Here is a 20,124-nt window from a genome sequence, read left to right on the forward strand (position 1 = left end):
TTTCACACTGCCTGTCTCCACAGCTGGGCTCCTCCTCCAGGGCCTTTAGATCCCTGCTAACACAGATCACACTCTGCACTTGTCTACTTCAACCTGGACCGATCTGGAAAAATACATCACTGTTTCCTCCGCAGGTGAATCAAGAATCTTCTAAAATACATTTTTTTTTTAGAAAGAGAGAACTTTGCTGTCTTATAAGCAGTAATTGGTGTCTAGTACAAAAACACACACATTTCCATTCAACAGCTATTATAATGTCGTCTTATGTTTCCTAAGTAGGGATTTCTGCAACCAGCAGTGCATGCAATTTGTTCCAAAAAGCCTATACTCATAATTTAGGCTGCCCAATTTGTACAAAATCTGAGGTAATTAGTATCCAAGTAGAGAGAGAGAGAGAGAGAGAGAGAGAGAGAGAGAGAGAGAGAGAGTCCAATAAATACTTTCTGCTAATAAAATTTTGCGTTTAGAGCACCAGTTAAAAGAAAAATCAGTGTCAAAAGCAGACCCATTGAAGAACATCTGGTAACCTACTTTGCTTATTTCTTCATAATGTACAATTAGGCCTTCAACTGGGAAAACCACCATTGTACCTTACTCAGAGCACCACATTTGGGACTCCTTTTCCTAAGAATTATGCAGTTTTTAATTGCTTCCAAAAACAGCTACACTGCTAACATAATGCATGTGATGAGATTTTCTTTCAAAGCAATGAGATGAGCCATGCATTTGCTGATCATATAGACAGTAAAAAAAAGAGGAAATCTTTGTTTGTATTGTGATGGTAATGGTGGTGCACTGATTTGCACTTTTGAAATGGAAATGACTTCTCTCCTGGGTGGGTACAAGGCTAACATTCCTGCTTGTGTACATGATAAGATCCCTGCAGTGAAAGTATAGAAGGGGTGGGGGGAAGTACCACTATACCCTCCCTTCTGCTGGATCTTGATGCTTTTCCCTCGCTGTCCTCAGCTTGTTGAGTGCATTTCCCAATGGTGGTGTTGGGTTCCACACAAGTGCTCCGAACCCAACACACACCTGTCCCTCCTCACCCACAGTCTGTCAAAGTTGTCTAAACACTGCCTGTCTGGGGGACAGCCAAACTCAATCATTGGCATGAGCTCTTCTACCTCCAAAGCAGGCTACATAACGGGGCCACTCTCTTCATGTGGAGTCCAGCATTTCGCGTTCTCTCTCCATCTCGGATCCGGACTTGCAGTGAGTCATACACACAAGGCTGGGAAAGGGAGCCAGACTGGCAGACAGAGCCAGTACAAAGCTCTGGCTCTTTATCACAACCTTCCAGCACCTCTAAACCCTGAGCCAGGTTTCCATTTACAGTCTGTTCTTTCATCAGCAAAGTCACTACTCCACGTGGTCTCCCTCTGTCTTCTCCTCCTGGACCAGTCCACTCTCAGTCCTGAAATCAACAGATGTGGTCCTTGGACCATTGGGATTGAGATCCTTGTGACTGAATTGTGCGTGAGCCCTGATGTTGCTCATTTTTGAGACCTGCATTACTCACCCCAGCTTTGCCTTCAACAGTGACCTTATCCATGGTGATTGGAGAATGCTTGCCGTTTTACATCATACACACAATCTGTTCCTTATTTTGTACAGCTGGAATTTCAGTGAGGCAATGAGGTTGTGGAGCCAAGCAAGCACGACCAGAAGCCCAGGCTAAAGAGCCTCAGCCCTGTCCTGCTATTGGACTGAATATTGAGCGTGCAGTAGTGCCTTATTACATGCATGAGAACCAAACTCTTCCATGAACAGCATGCACACTGTATCAGTGCCTGGACCTACACTGTGTAATGCGCTACTGGATAGTAGGACCTCAGCTGGGATGTAAGTGCAGTCATTATCCAGCCACAAAGAGCCGGAGGGCACCATCAGGGTGAAAGGTCTGTGCATTCGCAGACAAAAACTGCAGAGATGCACAATACTTAACATTTGGACCACGCTCCCTCAGGCTGAGCTAGGAAAATGTATAGAAAAAAACCCTCATCAGCTCTGCCTGTCAAGAGCAGTTTTATTTACCGGCACTTGCCAAAATGCATACATTATCATCCTGGCTCTGAGCAGGAAGTGACAGGCTCAGGAGTTACAGCACTCCACTCGGAATGAGGAGCATCCCCATTAGTGACTGAACACAAGTGTTTCTTTCCTAACTCAGAGCATGAGTGTAGGAGTCTTTTCACAAGTGAAATTTGGCCTTTCTCCTCTTTCCTGAGATTTGGCATTGAGTACACTGAGCAAGCCAGACAGCAGAAGAAGACGGTAGCTTTTAGTGACAAAAGCGCTTCTGAAAAGCCAGCTTCTCCGGCTGCACCTGCCCTGTGTGGGAGAGGGAGGTGAATCTGTGGGTGAAGAGGACTGAAAGCTCTGATTGTGATGCCAGAGATGCACGTGTGGCCTGCTATCTTCATCTTCTGCAGCACTGGCTACAAAATCAGGAATAACAGCGGTCATTATCTAGTTGAGATGAGCATCCTAAACTAAAAGGCACCAGTATTTGTCTATATTTGTCTTTGTGCTCAACTTTATTGTTCACATGCTCGCATTTTGCTCTAAGAACCCTAGTTTGGCTGTGTTTGCTGGACATTTTTTGGGGGGCATTTGAATGAATCTGGTGAAGGCTGGGTAAGAAAATAGCAATTAGCAATCAGCAAAATAGCAATTAGCTGTCTCCTTTGTGTCTACAGCTTCACGTGTCTGAAAGGGCAGAGCCATATACTCATTAGAACAAAAGACGTGTAGGGATGTTGCTATGCTGTTATTCAATATGAACAAACATTTTAAGCCCAGGGCAAATATTTACTTTACATATACAGGGAATATGCACTCAGAAGTAGGAGAATGGGCTTTAAAGGCATCAAATCACAAGCCTGAAACGTCTGAACAAGCTTCATACTTATTACATCCTATGCTTAAGCTGCTTTGCTTGTTTTTGCTCCTTTGCCTCTCCAGAAAAAACATATCAGTAAGACAAAAAGATCAAATGTCGATGGGCATTAACCCTCTCTAGTTCTCATGTAAGTGAAGTCCTGCTATCCTGACATGAACAACAGCTGTGTTCCCAGTCTTGCTGCCACCCTTCACACTCACACCACCTCCAAGTCCAGCACTGGAGACAAAAAAGCAAAAAAACAAAAAAACATCCCTGGCAATTCTTATCCAAGGAATTGGTTTTTCCTCAAAGCTGTTTCAGCAGTACAAGTCATTTCTTTCTCAGGCTTATACATAACCATATATAAACGCAGACAACATTGACATTATTGTGGGGTCAAAGATAATTAGCATTAGCTGATGTGTTGCAATTAAGTGAAGCGCACAGGCTGCATGTTGAAGGTGACGTTCCGACAGCTGACAGCTTTCTCGCCCGAAAGAGAAATGAATCATTAGAGACTGATGGGCTAGAGGTAGGATATGGGGGATGTTTGTGGTTGTGGGCGTGGGTGTGTAAGAGAAAGGCACAGAGCGAGTGCGAGACAAGAGGGAGAGAGAGTTACGGGGTCATTGAGTGGGGATTAGAGAAATGAAGAGGGGGGTGAGAATGAGGAGCAGGAGGCAGCTGCGGAACTCAGTCTCTTTTAGGGAGCTCTGGGGGCACAGAGGGGGAGCTTTGTCCCTTATGCTAGGAGGCTGGGTCTGCTCCAAAAGAAACCCACCGCTTGCCCTCAATGCACCTCTTTGTCGCAACTCACCACGTTGGGTTTTAAAAAGAAAGGTGGCCCCCTGCAAGACACAATGCAGCTGTCCATTGTCCTGGACTGAAGTAGGAGGCTTTTCTCATTTAAAAATTCCTGAATGCCTCTAAACATGCTCTAAACCAAGACATAGCTATGAAATGATTATATAGTCACAAACACATCATGCAATGGGAATGACTGCTACAGTACCCGAAAGAGCCCGAGCGTCACTGGAGTGAATGCGCAATCAGAGAAGGGCGCACGAGACCCCTGCATCCGGTGATTGCAGAGCGATCTAAGCAAGCACAGGCCAAAAAGGCCTGGCAAGCAGATGGCTTGATTAGCATAGCTGTATTTGATTTTCATCAAAGCTTGCAGTCATGTAATTATTCTGCCTTCACAGAATAATGTCCGCGTAAAGGCCGCTGTTGTATGACCTGTCACACTGTGCTTAAAGCTTTCACATCGAAGCTTCTGTAATACGTAGCTTTTTAGTAAAAAGCTATAATACTCTTGTGGCATGTTGGACAACTGATTTACAAATGTTAAACAAATAACACAATTGTTCGATATGCATTCAGCATGTGCCAATATAAAATTTCATATCATGTTAAATACCTTTACATAAGCCTATATCACAGTTTACTTCTTAATATAATCAAGATGCATAATAAAAATGCTACTTATTGCTTATTACTCAGATTGCCAAAAAACTTAAGATTGCCACTCTTGTGTAGTCGGTAGGAGTATGTTATAGTCTCCAGTGAGATAGATACAAGGAATGTTGTGCTTAAATTTCTCCAAATTAAGGCATTTTTCCCTAGAAATGGGATCTGGTATTTTGATGTGTCCTCAATATTTTATGTGCCAAATATTATATATCATATAATCTTTTATCACTGCATGCTTAATATATAAATATATATGATATGAGAATATTTACATAATAGTTTAAAATACAGCGAGACATCCATTGCAGCCTCTTTATTCTCGTCCATATTTCAAAATGGAGGCAGCCCTGCTGCTCTATGAATGGCTTTGAAATGACAGGGCCTCTCTACGTGATCAGACTTCAGAATCACACATCCATCCTGAAGCTGAGTGACGCAGCCACACGCCATCTCTCCTAAATTCCAAGGCAGAACAAGAGGACAGGAGAGAGATGGTGGAGTTCTCGGGCGATCAGGATAGAAGGGGACCTCTCGCCTCTGGAGACGTCACTTTAGTTTGCATCTCCGGGGCGACTATGTGTGCATGCAAACAAAGCGCTTTTTGTGTGGGGGAAGGAGGGGCGTGTAAAGAAGGGCCCCCACTCTGCAGCAAAAAAACCACGATGAGCCCACTTTTATAAGATCAGCCTCAGCACGTTATTATAGGATTGCCGGTCACTTCAGTCACCTCAGAGACAAATCCATTGTAGACTGATGGCATGAATGTGAAGAACTAGCTAGTGTTTGTCTTATAGATGCTTAAAAATGTATTTACTGAAATAGAATGTCCATGTTTCTGAGTAATATTTTCTCACCTGGATACCTAAAGCTGAATACAAATGGCATGATTCATTTGTATATTTAAATAGTAACAGTACAACGAATAGAATTTATGAACTTTAGTGAATGATGTTTCAGTCATTCCTGCTACATAAATGATATAAAAAGAAGCAGAATAATAAAATGATACAAATTAATTAAACAGATCACCAAAACCACCACAGTTAATAAAGGACAAAATAAACCTAGCAAACATGGGTCATTTAATCAGCGTCTTTTATTACAGCCAAGTTGCATTTAAACACATTTCACTAGGAACTATTGTATGTGATGGATAGTACATATGACAGCACTGGTGTGTGTTAGACTCATCAACAAGCACTTTTTAGTGAAAAGTAAACACATAATTTCCTAAATGTCAAGTCTCTGCTATCCTGAACATAGAGGGGGTTCGGACAGATTTACTGATGAGCTCATCAGAAACCACAGAGAAAGAGAGAGGTGGGTGGCTTTCTCCTCTAGATGTAGTCACTCATGTCTGCTCAAATAGAGAGACGTAAATGTAACAGCTGACCTAGTTATGCAACATAACAGAACTTTCTGTATCCCTTAACATGATTTTATATAATATCTCTGTTTTATTGAGCGTTCCATATAGATAGCATGCTATGTAGTATGTAGTATGTAGTAATTACATGTATACATTCAAATTTTATTTTTCCTTGTGGAATCCCAACAGCAGGTTATTACTCTCACTTTCCATTGCTCACTCCCTCTCTGCGCCTGTCTGTCTCTCCTGCAGTCTCACACTCAGACATACACCTCCGAGGGCAGACGGGATTGCCCCTCCCCCAGTCTCGAGGACCTGTGCTGTCAGTAATGTCAAAGGCTCTATTGTCATTAAAAGTGGCCTTGCAATCTTTATTGTCCTGCACGGTTCAGGCCAATCAGTGACCATTGAAAGGACTGGATATTCAATCACTTCTGTCCTCCGTCTGTTATTCTTTCGTTCTCTCCCTACCTCTGCATCTTTGTCACAACAGACACAATAGACAGTCATGGGCAGTTCAGAAACTAATCGGTGATAAAAAACACTATATTAATTCATTAAAACCGAATTCCTCCTGGTATGTACAGGGTATGTTCATTTCAAACATTCACATGCGTACTGGAATAGGATGATGTCTAAAACACGCGGCTCTTCGGTATCAATATGAACATAGCGCAGCTGGGCCAAACCATTGTCATGCATGCCACAAAGGAGGGATTGAGGCTCTCCTATTTTTTAACCTCCACACATAAAACTGGCCCATAATCCAAGACCTCCTGCTGACTGTATCTCTCCATCCTCCCCCCTAAAGCAGGGCACAGGCGACATTATTCTGAGCCTCTCTGCATGTTATCTTTTGATGCCTGATCTAATGATGCCACCCTGTTTCATACCTAAGACCAGATAAGACAGGATTCATAAAATATCTGATCTATCTCATTACAAGTGAAACTAATTAGAGAAGCTAAATATTGCATTGTAGCTAAGGAAATTGGAAAGGCGTCTACTACACAACAAAAATTAGAGAGGACCTAATGTTTTTCTTTCCTTAGATTTATTATGTGTTCGGAAAGTCAGTACAGAAGATGATTGTTAATATTGCAGGCGAAGGTCACCCTGTCAGCTGAGGATTCATTTGAAAGGAACTGTGGCGTGTGCTGCACCAAGGACGACAAGGACTGTGGTGTGAATTATCAAAATGACTTAGGCAGGGGACCAGCTGGATAAATGGGTAAGAGTGATGAAAAACCAAAGGAAAGACACAGGGAGTATATTGCTCGCTCTCTCTCTCTCTCTCTCTCTCTCTCTCTCTCTCTAGTGCATTTAGCCACAATCTCATTTCAAGAAGCAAGTGCTTTAGGACAGATCAATACTATTTGTATTGTGCATGCATAAGGGAGGGTTTGAGCTTGTGGGCGAGAGTGTGGGAGGAGGTATTGCTCTAACTTTCCACAATTGATCCACTGTCTAAAATCTGCACCAATGTATTTATGGCAAGTCCCATCGTGGCTTTTCATTTTAATCGACTGAAAGGCTTTACATTTGGGCTGCAAAAGGACAGCACCCTTGAGACCTCAGGAGACAACAAAGTGGAGAAGAGACAGATGCAATGACCTTAACTAAGGGCAGTGCATGCCATGTTAAGTCTTCGGTTCCACATTCATGCGATGAGCTCTGGGTACACCACAAAACAAAACATCCTTCTTCAGCAAGAATAATCCAGCAGTTTGAGAGGTGAGGGTGCTAGGACAGTATGGCAGTCTTCATAATCACTGACAGTATCTTGTCTCTAAAAAGAGTCTAATCTGCACCACTCTGTGTAAGGACTAGCTGAACATGGGGGTCTCAGGCACTGACTGGCACTGAGGGCATCACTGAGGCAGCGGCCAGCCTGTATAACGTCACATGGAAAAGAAAACAAAGCCACGGGAGACCAAGGGAATCTCGTTTATCCTCTAGACACTCGGCCAGGCCCCAGATGCTCCCTGACAAGCCTTCTCAGACAATGTGGCTTTTACACACTTGAATAACAATAACGTCAAGTGAATCAGACGCCTCTATATATGGCAATATTTTTGGGAATTTCTGACAAAACTGATTATCAAGGCTCAAAAGAGTTTCGATTGCTCCAATGAAAAATATGGCAAGCAATGTAAATGGTCTCATCATATTTCGAGTGTAAAATCTCATTAGCTGAGCTTTATTAGGCCTAATTTGGTTTGGCGTAGCTTAATATACTTGTTTAAGCACAAATCCCAAACTCCAAACTAAGGCTTTTCTACAGTGTATAGGGATTTAAGCATCTTCTTAGTCGATTCAGTCCGCTCTAGTCAGTGTTAATTATCCTACTAGTTACTGCAAGAACGATCCTTTTTAGAAATTGATAACATCTAATAATGATGATTCAGATCATTGTGCTGTCATGGATTAAATGACAGACAAAGGAGCCTCGAATCTCAGCAGTGTGCAAAAAGCTAAAAGCTAAACAACATCAAATGAACTAGGAACATTTCTGGGTAAAGCAGAGAAACAGAAAGGAAAAATACAGGCATCTATTATCCAGGCCAGATATGTAACGTTGTGGCTTTTCATCTTTCAGTCAAAAAGCTTTAGACCTAAGAAGATTACAGGAGAGAAATCAACAATGTCGATAATGCATGGGGGAGGGATGAGTGTGTGTGTGTGTGTGTGTATGCATGTGCATGAAGGGGGTGTGTGCAGTTGCCTGAGAATTAGCTACTGAAAACCACAATCATTGTGCAGGATTAAGACAAAGCTTTAATATCGCACCCTGCTCTGCTCTAAGGCACAGGAGCTGAATGCAGGATCAGTTGCCTTTATGGCCTAAAATAAAAATCAACCACTGCTCAGAACAGGATGAGGCTCAATTAATCTTCAAGAAATGTATGATGCAACATACATTTAATTTATTTCAGGCCATGTGTGTCAGTGGTTTTGATCAACACCCACTTTTGCATAACACTATCACATAAGAAAATGCTTAGTAATATATGCCAGTGTTCTGACCTAGATCAGCATATGGGTTGTGACATTACTGTGACAAGTACAATATTAAGTGTGTTGTATTTGTATTGTTATTGCTTTGTATTGTTGTTTAGTTCCAAAATGAAACCGCAAAACCGCTCAACAAAACTACAAGCCAAAAAAGTTTGGCCTGGAAGCTTAAATTTATATACCTGCTTTCACCAATGATTCCAGCAGCATCAGTGATAATAATGCTTGCAGACAACCACTGCATGTAGCTTGTGCTTTAGAGTTGCTGTGTGAGCTCAAGAATGAAAGAAAGTGGAAAAAAAAACAAGCAAACTCAATGTACTAACTAATGCGAGCAATGGCCCAACAAATCCGAGATACTGCTGACAGATAAGAGCTCTCGTAGCCAGTGGTCTGGAAATGATTTGGGTGTCTGATAGGTGGTGCCTTTCTAAATTTACTGAATTAAATAAATCAAAGAAAATAAAAGCTGAGAACAAGTGTCTTGGAGGAATTTCTGTTATGTTACATAACTAGGAGGAATGAGGACTAGGAGGAATGGCGCCATGCTAGTACACACTATCAACACATAGTCTAAGAGCTAGTCAACTCCCACTCTGACCTGATATCAGTGGCAAAAGCAGCACACACCTGGGTATCCAGCATGAGTGAGGATCACTTCATTTTCCTGCCTCCCACACACTCTCACTCCTTCACTCACTGACTCATAATACTCACTCATTCGCCCACCTCGCTCTGTGTTTCCACGGATAAAATCATGAGATTTTGTTGTCATACAGTGCTGTAATTAAATACATTAATATTCAGACCAAGACTTTTTGGTACCTCATAATTTCTTTATTCTATTTCAATACTAATCTTTCTTAAATTGTATATGACATATTGTATATGGTTATACAGTATATAATAATAATTATTGTTTGCATCAAAAATATTAGAAAACAGTTCAGAATGGGGGGGGTTGCATATTAGACATTAATTCAACACTAATAAGTGTGTGTATATGTAATGAATATAGCAGGCAACAACAGGCAGCTTTATAGTCCTCTATTGATTGTTCTAGTATTCTTACCATTTATTGTACATTTTACTTACATGTTCAAGTGAAATGTCACATGAATTTCACATTAAATGTGAAAGCCTAATTAAATAAATATATTAGTAACTGATTAGTAAAGTAATAACTGTGCATTTTATTTATGTCAACAAAATACACATAAAGAGATAATACCTCATAAATTGCTGTTCATTGTATTCTTGTATTCTTCATTAAACATGTTTAAACAAAAAAAAATCATGCTAAGTACCATGAGAATTAAACTGAATTACACTTTATATATATATATATATATATATATATATATATATATATATATATATATATATATATATATATATATATATTTTTTTTTTTTTTAAACAGACATTACCAAAGAAATTAAGTGGTGTGTGAATAGGTAATTCAGGTAATTCAGTAATATTATATATATATATATATATATATATATATATATATATATATATATATATATATATATATATGTATGTATGGATGTATGGATGTATATATAATTATTATTATATATAATTCCATGCCCATATATAATGTATATATGAAATTGTAATATATGAAATTGAAGGACTCAAATACATTTTCAGAAACAGTAGTTACTCAGTGGTTATTATTATTTAATAACACTAAATAAAGTAACAATAACCTAATGTTAATGCTCCCAGAAACTGCTGTATTCACTAGTTACTATGTGCACATATTAGCATTTAATTAATGTCTAGCCTAATATGTGAACTCCTATAGTGCAGTGTTACCAAATTTGATTGTTGTAATGCTATGTTTATAAATTGTATATTGGCTATATGACATTGCTACTTTTTGGCCTCTGTAAGTTCAGGATGCATACTCTACAGGCAGAAAGTCACTGAAAATTATTAGTGTTGCTTCCTAGTAAACCTTATACAACCCTATATTCGGAGTGAAGGCATCTAATAAATCTTTTCTCCTGCAATAATGAATGCTGGCCAGTTGCGGACCAATACTGCTGTAGCCAGCTAATTGCCTCTGAATTAAATGCTGCTTGGGCACTTAGCCAAGATGAAGTAAGAAGAGAGTCTTTGGTGAAGGATAGTGGCCCTTCCGTTGAGAGGTTTCAAATCTGCCTGAATCAGGAATGCCGGACACTGCTCCTAAGCAAAAAAGCCTCCCCCCTACTCACAGCAGGTGGATCTTTTGATTTGTATCCAAGGAAAAGCTCATGCTCATTTCCATACAGATGCCCCCTTTACTGCAGAGGAAGCCCCCCCACTCCTCCGTCCTCCACCCCCCGCCACAACACAACACTCCATTCCAACAAACCAACACAGCACCATCACATCCATCTCTTTTGGAAAATGCTTCCCTATGCATCTCAATTTATCTCTCGATCTATCGTCCTGTAATTAATTAGCCATTTAAGCAGCACCACTCTAAACACTGGAACAGCGCTCAATGATGACAAAGCCAGTGAAAGAGAATACAGCTTTTTGTAGGGAGGTGTCTTGGATCTGGCATATGCTATGTTCTTGTTGGTGTCTCAGGGAGAAAAGGACAGAGGTGCCCTGTTGGTCAAAGCAACCATGGCAGGACAAGTGAGTAGCACAATGTTCTTTTAAGAAGGAGCCCAAAAGCCCCCCGCTACTCCTCACTTCCTTTTAGAAATATGCCTGATTCCAATCCAAAACTGTATCTATTCATCGCATAAAAAGAACAGCGATATCCACTGATTATAATAACTGCTATACCAGGGTCCCAGGAATAAAAGATCACAACCTACATTCTGCAACTTTGTTCTCCTTCTTTACTACAGTCTGCATCCTTGCTTGTCTTGATCTGCCACGCTGTGCAACCTGAGCCTCGATAAAGGCCATGTGTGGTGGCTGCATGCCAAAGATTACGTCTTTCTCATATGATTTTCATTGAGGATGAAGCTGAGTGCCTCTTGAGAAGATCGCATTGTATCCTTTAGTTAAAATAACATTTATACATACAACAAAAACCATAGCCAAGAGGGTGATGACAGTGTGCTTTACCTAATATGCCACTACGTGTGGATGCTGACATGGGAGACTGAAACTTTAAATGTATACTGATGGTGGACTGATACATTTGGGAGACTTACCTGGGTAGAAGTCTTTGGACTTGGACAGCTTGATGGTGGCACCTGTCTCTTTCTGGAGCTGTACAATGGTCTGGCCTCCCTTGCCAATAATAGAGCCTGCAGCATAGCTGGGAATCAGCACCTTCAAGAAGTACTCACCTTCCTCTGCAAAAAAGAAAAAAAGAAAATAAGGCTATGGAATCTGATTAGAACATTAAGTGGGATGCATGCCAAGTAATTTCTCTTCCATCACACATGTGATCATATATTGGTCTGGCAACTCATTTGGAAAAAAATCAGAACACAGGATCTTACTTTACTGAATACTTTCAGACAAAAAACAACAGATGCTAGTTTCTACATATAGGATTTTCATTTAAAACCTTCACCTTATTATTCAGTTATTTAACAGTAAGGGGTCTGGGGATTTTTCACCCATATAAAATGTAAATAAATCAGCTACAGAATTTAGAGGCATTAAAAAAACAAATTGTGAAGATAATTCATATGGATGGTGGGTTCAACAACAGTGGCTCCACTAGTGTTCTGCCCAAAGTTTAGTTATACTAGAACCAGTAGCTAGAACCAGCTAGCTAACTCGCCTGTAAATGTAACGGCCTAAATCATCCAACATAGCATAGTTAAATATTAAGACAATCTCTCAAAATATAAAATAAATAGTATCTACTTTAACATAAGTTTAACAAAAACTCCAGATACAACCAAAGCAACTTTAAACATAAATCTCAGAAATTAAAATAAAATGTCCAAAAATGGGACTTGAGAACAATGAAGAAAAATAAAGAACAATGGCAGCTTTCACATAGGGGAAGGTTTTTTTTTATTTTTATTTTTTTTATTTAAACCTGGCCTTGTTTTTGGCACCAAACATCTCAAATGAAGTTTATATAAATCTGAACAAGCAGAAATTCTTGATTTGTTCAATTTCCTACGATTAAAATCTTAGACTGGGTTACAAAAGTTAACCCTGCCCCATGCTTAAATGTAATCTGTATACCGTTTCACACAAATGTAGCTGTGTTAATGTGCAAGACATTGGATCATGTTGGATCAAATAGTAATTCCTTACGCATTCATTTACACAGTATTTATTATTTATAATTCACAGCATGGAAAGAGCTTGGAGGCAAGTAGAGTCTTTACAGTTAGCGAGCAATTGTAAATAATATAAACTGTGAGAAATGAGGACATACAGTCCTTAAAAAGACTGCTACTGATGTGTGTGAGGCTTCTTATTCAGGTCAGTGGAGTCACTGTGTGCACATATTCAGTGCTCTGACTTTAATATGACATTGTATTCACCCACGAGGACACGCCTAATATCCAACCGCTATTAATCCATGCCGGCTCCCATAAGACGGGTGCATTAGATTGGACTGGAGTTCTGGAAAAGTTATTTATCTTTTGCAGTCATTCTTTGGGCAAGCTAAGCTACATAAGCTACCGGGCAAATACTGCTGCCAAAAAATAATCGTAGATAGTAAAAGTACAATTAATTAACACACACCGCTGAAGAAACATGCATGGTTTACTCGCATTTGTGAAAAAAAGGTCGCAAATGTATTATTGCCTAAGCATCATTGGCACCAGAAAGAGCCAGGTGGGACTGTGTCAGTCTGATAAAAAAAAAAAAGATGCTCAGACTCAGGAAGGTCAACAGCATGAATAGCTTGGGATGTAAGTGCGAATGGTGCTTGGATTAACATTAATAATTGGGTCGGTTTAACAGTCTCTTAATTATCTAATTGTCTTGTGGTAATCCTTTTAGCATCGCCAGGCTGTCTACAGTATCAATATGTGTGAGAAGCTTACTCTGTGCAGATCTTAGATTAAAAAACAAACACACACGTTACTGTTTTGGGATTTAACCGAATCTAATCATAAGAACTGAATCTAATCTAAGCATTTCATCTGCAAAGATGAAAAAGAATGATGACAGCCTAAAATGAGACTTTTGCAATTCATAAGATCAAATTGCAGATCATAAGGACGATATTTGTTTCCCTGACCTGAGCCCCTGCATTGTTTCGAGATACCATGGCCTGACTCTACCCATAAATTAGCACAAGTACTTTTTTTTTTTGCAATGACCCAGATTTCCCAGAACTGAGATTGCCCTCTTTTTTATTTGGATGTATCTAAATTTAATCACCCCTAATTAATATGGCAGGTTTAATAAATAAGGTGTATTCTGCATACTTAAGTGTTTTTGCCTCAGAAATATCTAACAAAGAAGACTATACCACATGCTTGGTTTACTCCTAATCTACTATGATTGAACATACTGATTTCCAACTTCCTACTGACTATAGCTTGAAGATATGCTAAGAAACAAGGAATCACTATCTAACAAAACTAGAGCTAAAACGTAAACCAATACACCACATCATGCTGTTTTAAACTATTTCAAATGTCAGATTCTAATGATCCAGAACTCAACAACCAACTATAATTTAAAGCCTTTGTTTTTGTTTTTTTAATGTACATATTGATGAACCATTAAAATGATCTCATGGGAGTAGATATTAGAGAGGCAAAGACCTGTCTCTCACATCTAATCCGTTGTTCTCATCTTATCTGCTCGGAAATGAATCTGGAAATATACTCTGAAAACAAATTCGTCTTAAAAATGGTCAGCGCTGTCACGGCCCGACAGTTTGCTCTTCTAACTCTAACCACTTCCTCTACTACAGAATTATACTGTACAATGCCTCACATTGCAAGCACTGAAATGTTTATTTCGATCTCAATTTCATTATCTTCTTATTTGTAAAATCAACCAAGGTAACAATTCATAATGTTTTTCTTAGTCAGTGTTTTAACAGGTGCTTTAGACCAAATGCAGCGAGCTGCTGGAAACAGATGCCAGAGCACAGCACACTGCAGGTCAAAACAGAATGCCAGATCCCTCTCTGCTAAAACACTCAGACCAGCATTCCGCATCTCAGGATTTCCCTGGGTATTCCCAGGTAGTGTTTAATTTCTGGCAAATACAGAAAACAGTTGGTCTGGATCTGTGTTGCTGCAGGCACTCCCTATTCTAAACCAACATCAGAGGGCAATGACTCTGCAGGCCAAGTTTTAACAGGAACAACGTTATTTCCTCTCACTTGTCTGCACAGCCCAGCCTGGAAAATCTCATCATATTTCCTCCAGCTATAGTGTAACTGCAAGAAATGTTTCCAATCCAGCACTCCTATCTTGTGTTATAGAAAGAACACAAGATCATGAATGAGAACATTCTGTAAATGATTGCACTTTTACTGACTGTGTATACACATATTTTTTTAAAAAGTGGATCACAATATACACCAAATGGGTATCAGGTAGAAACTGTCATGCATAAACAAAGTCACTGGTTGCTAGGAGGTCCAGAGAGACGGGACGCCCAGAATAGGTAGCATCAGCCTGGGGATTGAAGGTTCAAATCCTGGGATCTTGTGTCAGGAGCCGTGTGGGTCAACAAGCCAGGCTATGGCTAGAGAGCAATAGGGGCAAATATAGTTCCCATAAGCTGGATAACACATGATGAGGACAAACCCTGGCTGCTATTACATACAGTATGTCATTCATATGTGTTATAACAACTGCTTGCGACATTTGTTACAATGTTATAAAATCATGAGGAATTAAGCCTTCGCATATCGATGCAAAGTCACAGGATTTTGTAATAGGGCTGTCTTATAAACTGCTGGAGGTAAATATACACCAATATATTAGACAATGCTCATTCTTTTAGCGTAGAGTAAAGAAAGCATAAGGCGACTGTTTCTTTTCTGGCAGGAAGAATAGCCATAAAGAAGGGACCGAATCTTATCCTTTTTTCGAGTCGCTCTTTTCATTGTTCTCATTCATATTCATCGAGCGCCCCATGCTCCATTCCGCTGCAGACAGGCAGAGCGAAACGGGTCTCTCGTCCAATCCCGTGCTGCCCTCTCAACAGTACGGCCCACCCAATGTCCCCCGCCCTTGCAGACATTTTTTTTTTATCTTTGACGCAGTGCTTTCAAATAAGGAGGAGGAGAAGAACAGCGCCCCCTTTACGTTAAAATCGTTCGGCGATCAATAGACAGACACGACGGTGGATTGGAAGGTAATCAATGGCCGCCACCGATGGAGAGATGGAAAAAGATGAGCGAGGACCAGAGCAGGAATTGGTAACGATGCGGAACGTGCCGTATGATAAGCTGTAAAAAAAAAGAGCTGAATGTATGGTTTCCAAAAATGATAACTGCAGCAGCCATACCGCATGGTTAATGGTGGGGGGGGCTGGCCACAACGCAGCTGTATTAGGATCACTGTACAGCTCTGTCAGTTGTGTTTGAATGGAGTGGGCCAGAGCGAGGAAACAGCTATTTGTCCTCCATGTAAACGTCTTAGGGGGTTGGGGAAAATCTTCAAACCCAGCTGGCAAATCATGTTTATGTAAGATCTCTTTTTGAGAGAGCTCCACGGCCTACTCTTTTACTAGCAGGAGACATCCCGTCCTTTCTTAAATGATGAGAAAGATGTAAGCTAGTACTTGAGTATGTGAATTCAGAGGGAGCAGCACTGATGTATAAATCAATACCATGAAAAATGTCCCTTATAGACCATCTAACAATGCATTTCCTGTGCCAGGAGCTCTACCTTTCTTCCATCTTCCTAAGTGTCTCTCTCTGACAGGAACAGACACACACACACACACACACACACACACACACACACACACACACACACACATACACACACTTCCTCTGTCCCATTTTCCATAAGAGGGTCACTGTCCCTTCATGCTACTTCCCAAGGACACCTGCACCCCCTACAATAGTGTACAAGACATCTCCTGTGCCAGTGCTTTCATTTACGAAATCAACACATTCTACCTTATATATGGTCTTAGAGCTCAGAGCACAGCTTGTGGAAACTGATCTTATGGCAAACAAATGACTCTCTGTTTTCTGCCAACTTTCTCTCACTATGCGTAAAAGGTTTTTACAGGCAACATATAAAATATAACACTAGTTCACTATTTTCTGTAGGGAACCATGGGTTATTATTATTATTATTATTATTATTATTATTATTATTATTATTATTATCATTATCATCAATATTTTGCCACAACACTATATTTCCACAGAACATGATACATATATATAGCGATCCATTTTTATATTGGATATATTTTATAATGGATTTTTATAATAGTTAGAATTTTTAAAACGTCTAAAAGCACATAAGAAGTAATAACTTTAAGTAATAACCTATTTAATTAATTTTTTTGTGAATAAATTGCATAACACTAAATTACATAACATTACATTACAAATAAATGAATTTCAAATGAGAGTACTATGCTGTGCTGTTACGAGAGCATGTCATTACTGGACACTAAAAAAGAAGCAGGTACCATTCTGAGTATAGCTGTATTCTACAATAACAATGTACAATCCCTGATTAAATATGTTCAGTATTAAATTGTATAAACAGTAGACAGACTCTAAATATGCACTTAAATAAACCAAAACATGTATTTTCCTCAATTCTAAATCATGCTATATATCCTTGACCTTTTTGGTTCTGCCTTTCCTGAATTACTGTAACACTTGCAGTGCACAGAAATCCAAATGTATCATAAATGTTTGCACTGTTGAAAGATGGGAAATGCTAATATAAGAGATGTGTATAAGGCAAATTACGTTTGTCTGGTACCAGGCAATCTAAAGTTACACAGCTGTAATATTTCCATTGATATCTTCATTCTACTGTTGTATTATCTAATCAGTATTAAATATGTTCATTTGACATAGTATTTTTGTTTCAGTATAATTAATTCTGTAACTACCAAATTATTAACTTCCTTTTTATTCATTTATTATTTTTATATTTTTAAAAAGCCTATATTAAGGATTTCTTGATATCCCCGATATCCTAATGTATAGACACATCTTAGTGTGTATATCAGTAAATAACAATGTATACATCAGCATGTTCTCATGTACATAACAACTTACCCTAATGTAAGCAAATGATTCTCCTCTTTAGTGAGATTTCAGTGGTGAGGTATTCTGAAGGATTATATGACTGTACTGAACATTAAATAGATAATCCTGCTTACTGCTGCTGCCTTGCTCTTACCGTCCTAACAGCCATTTCATTTGGCCAAATGGATGGTGTTTGTGTATAATTCCTCCCACGGGTGCAGCATGGGCTTTTTCCCTCATTGCCAGTGCAGAAAACATTGATTTCTTCACATGTAAACATCAGGCAAGAGAACTAGGTGCAACAATGATTGCAGGGTTAGTGAGGAGTAAAAATGAATATGCTGTACTATGAATTAATCGTCTAGGCCTATGAAATGATGGCGAGCGGAACTGGAAATGTCTGCACACACTGAGCGCGAGGCTGACACGTTAACGGGGTTGCCATGCCAATGGTTACGTCCAACACCGCAAATGGCCTACCGCATAATATACCACCGCATCATAGCATGTTACATGATTATTACATGATAATTTAACCTTCTGTAGTCTAATATTTTGACATACTGCTTTTTTTTTAACATGGGGAAGTGTGTAGTTTGGCTGTAGGGACAATCCTGCTTGTTTCCCCTCTGTTTTGTAATTATAGGCTATACTATAGACTACGCAATCATTTGTTGATATATTAATGATTATCATCACTTTGTGATTGGTCAAAAACATTATATCTAGCCTATACGTCAAACATCCTTTAGCACAACATCAGTAAATCGGCAGAACAGGTTTATAAATGCAAGGTCATCTGCGGTGATGCCAAGGAGGATGCGCTGGTCGTTTCTCATTGTTCTTATAGCCTCAAAGGCATTCATTCGTTTCCTACCACTACTCAATACGCACATTCAGGTCGCTTATGTATATATATATATATATATATATATATATATATATATATATATATATATATATATACGCACGCACAGTCCATGTGAAAGTGTGTTTGTTGACGCCTTTCCTTCACCCCCAGGCTTTACTCTGCACAAACATCAAAGGCCGCTGTTATTAGAAAATGGACGCACTATGTTGTTATAGCCCGTATTATCCGGGTAATGTTTTTCATTGATTCAATCTCACAACACTGACGTTTTGAACGCATCCTTGAGATGGTGCGCGGATGATTATTATGAAAAAAAAAGCGGTTAATGAACCTGCCACTCGGCCACGGCTCTAAGCACGACGCGGTTAAAGCGGTGTGTAGCAGAGAAGGCCCGTTGCTTGTTTGTTTGTTGTCTTGTTGTCTTACCCCCCGTGTTGGTGCGCTTGGTGCTGCTCGCCTCGGTCGGCGTCTCCAGCGGTCTCTTGCGGGAGTCCGGCGGGTCCGACTCCATGTGCGGTTGCTGATTGTGGTGGTGCGGATTGGAAAAAATGCCGTTTTGCTGCACTGCCCCTCCGGCCATCATTTTCTCACGGACGCCGATACTCCGCCGCGCTTCTCCGTCGCACGAAGCGTGTCGAAACCGGTCCTGTCCGCCAAAATCTCAGACTGGGATGAAATAAAATAAAAAAGCAGAGGTTTGAGCTGCGGGTGCGCCGATGTATATCGTGTGCCTGGTTACAGATGCGCTGTAAGCTCGTGGAAACGCAGGCTGGAAGAGCACACTGAGCCCTGCCTGCCTGCCTGCGGAACGATGCGCGACTGAACAAGGATTCACATTAACATTCAGGGAGCAGGTTGTTGTTCTGTTGTTCTGTTGATGAGGTTGTCCGGTGGAAACGGCGGACTCTTATTCCCTTTTATAACTTATCAAGCTTTGTCTTCTGTAACGGTGCTCTCCGCATGGATAGGAGAAAAGGATGCTTAGTCCCCAAAAATAGATTAGACAAGAAATGTGTCGAATAAATAATGAGAAAGGAAAGGAGGCAAAACAAAAAACGCTGCGTCTGAAGCGCTCCTTAGCTCTTGCATGAACGTAGCCTCGAGTGCTTTGGGGTTAGGAAGCCTATGTCAGTAAAGTCCGGAGAAGAGGAGGAGGAGAAGGAGGAGGAGGATGCGGTGTGTGCGGATACGGGCTTTGACGGAGATGCGTGCTTTTTTTTCCGGATCGTGTGACTGAAAGATGCTGTGGTCTCGCGCTCACAGCATCTCTGAGCCTGCGTTGGTGAGCCGAGGTTCTCGTGACGTCACACGGCTCGCTGTCAAACGCGAACGGCAAAGACCCGCCTCCGGGGATCTGCGATTGGAGGGTT

General features: G+C 40.3%; 1 protein-coding gene across 1 annotated transcript in view; it reads right to left on the reverse strand.

Annotated features, from left to right (window-relative positions):
- The window catches only part of nova2 (NOVA alternative splicing regulator 2), a 39,015-nt gene extending 18,891 nt beyond the window's left edge, over positions 1–20,124 (reverse strand). The window contains exons 1-2 of the mRNA XM_017490773.3: positions 19,181–20,124; positions 11,918–12,061 (exon numbers count right to left, since the gene is read on the reverse strand). Of these exons, the coding sequence (XP_017346262.1) occupies positions 11,918–12,061; positions 19,181–19,337 (301 nt within the window). The 5' untranslated portion in view covers positions 19,338–20,124. The remainder of the gene's footprint in view (positions 1–11,917; positions 12,062–19,180) is intronic.

The sequence above is a fragment of the Ictalurus punctatus genome, chromosome 17, assembly GCF_001660625.3.
Source record: "Ictalurus punctatus breed USDA103 chromosome 17, Coco_2.0, whole genome shotgun sequence".
Lineage (NCBI taxonomy): Eukaryota > Metazoa > Chordata > Actinopteri > Siluriformes > Ictaluridae > Ictalurus > Ictalurus punctatus.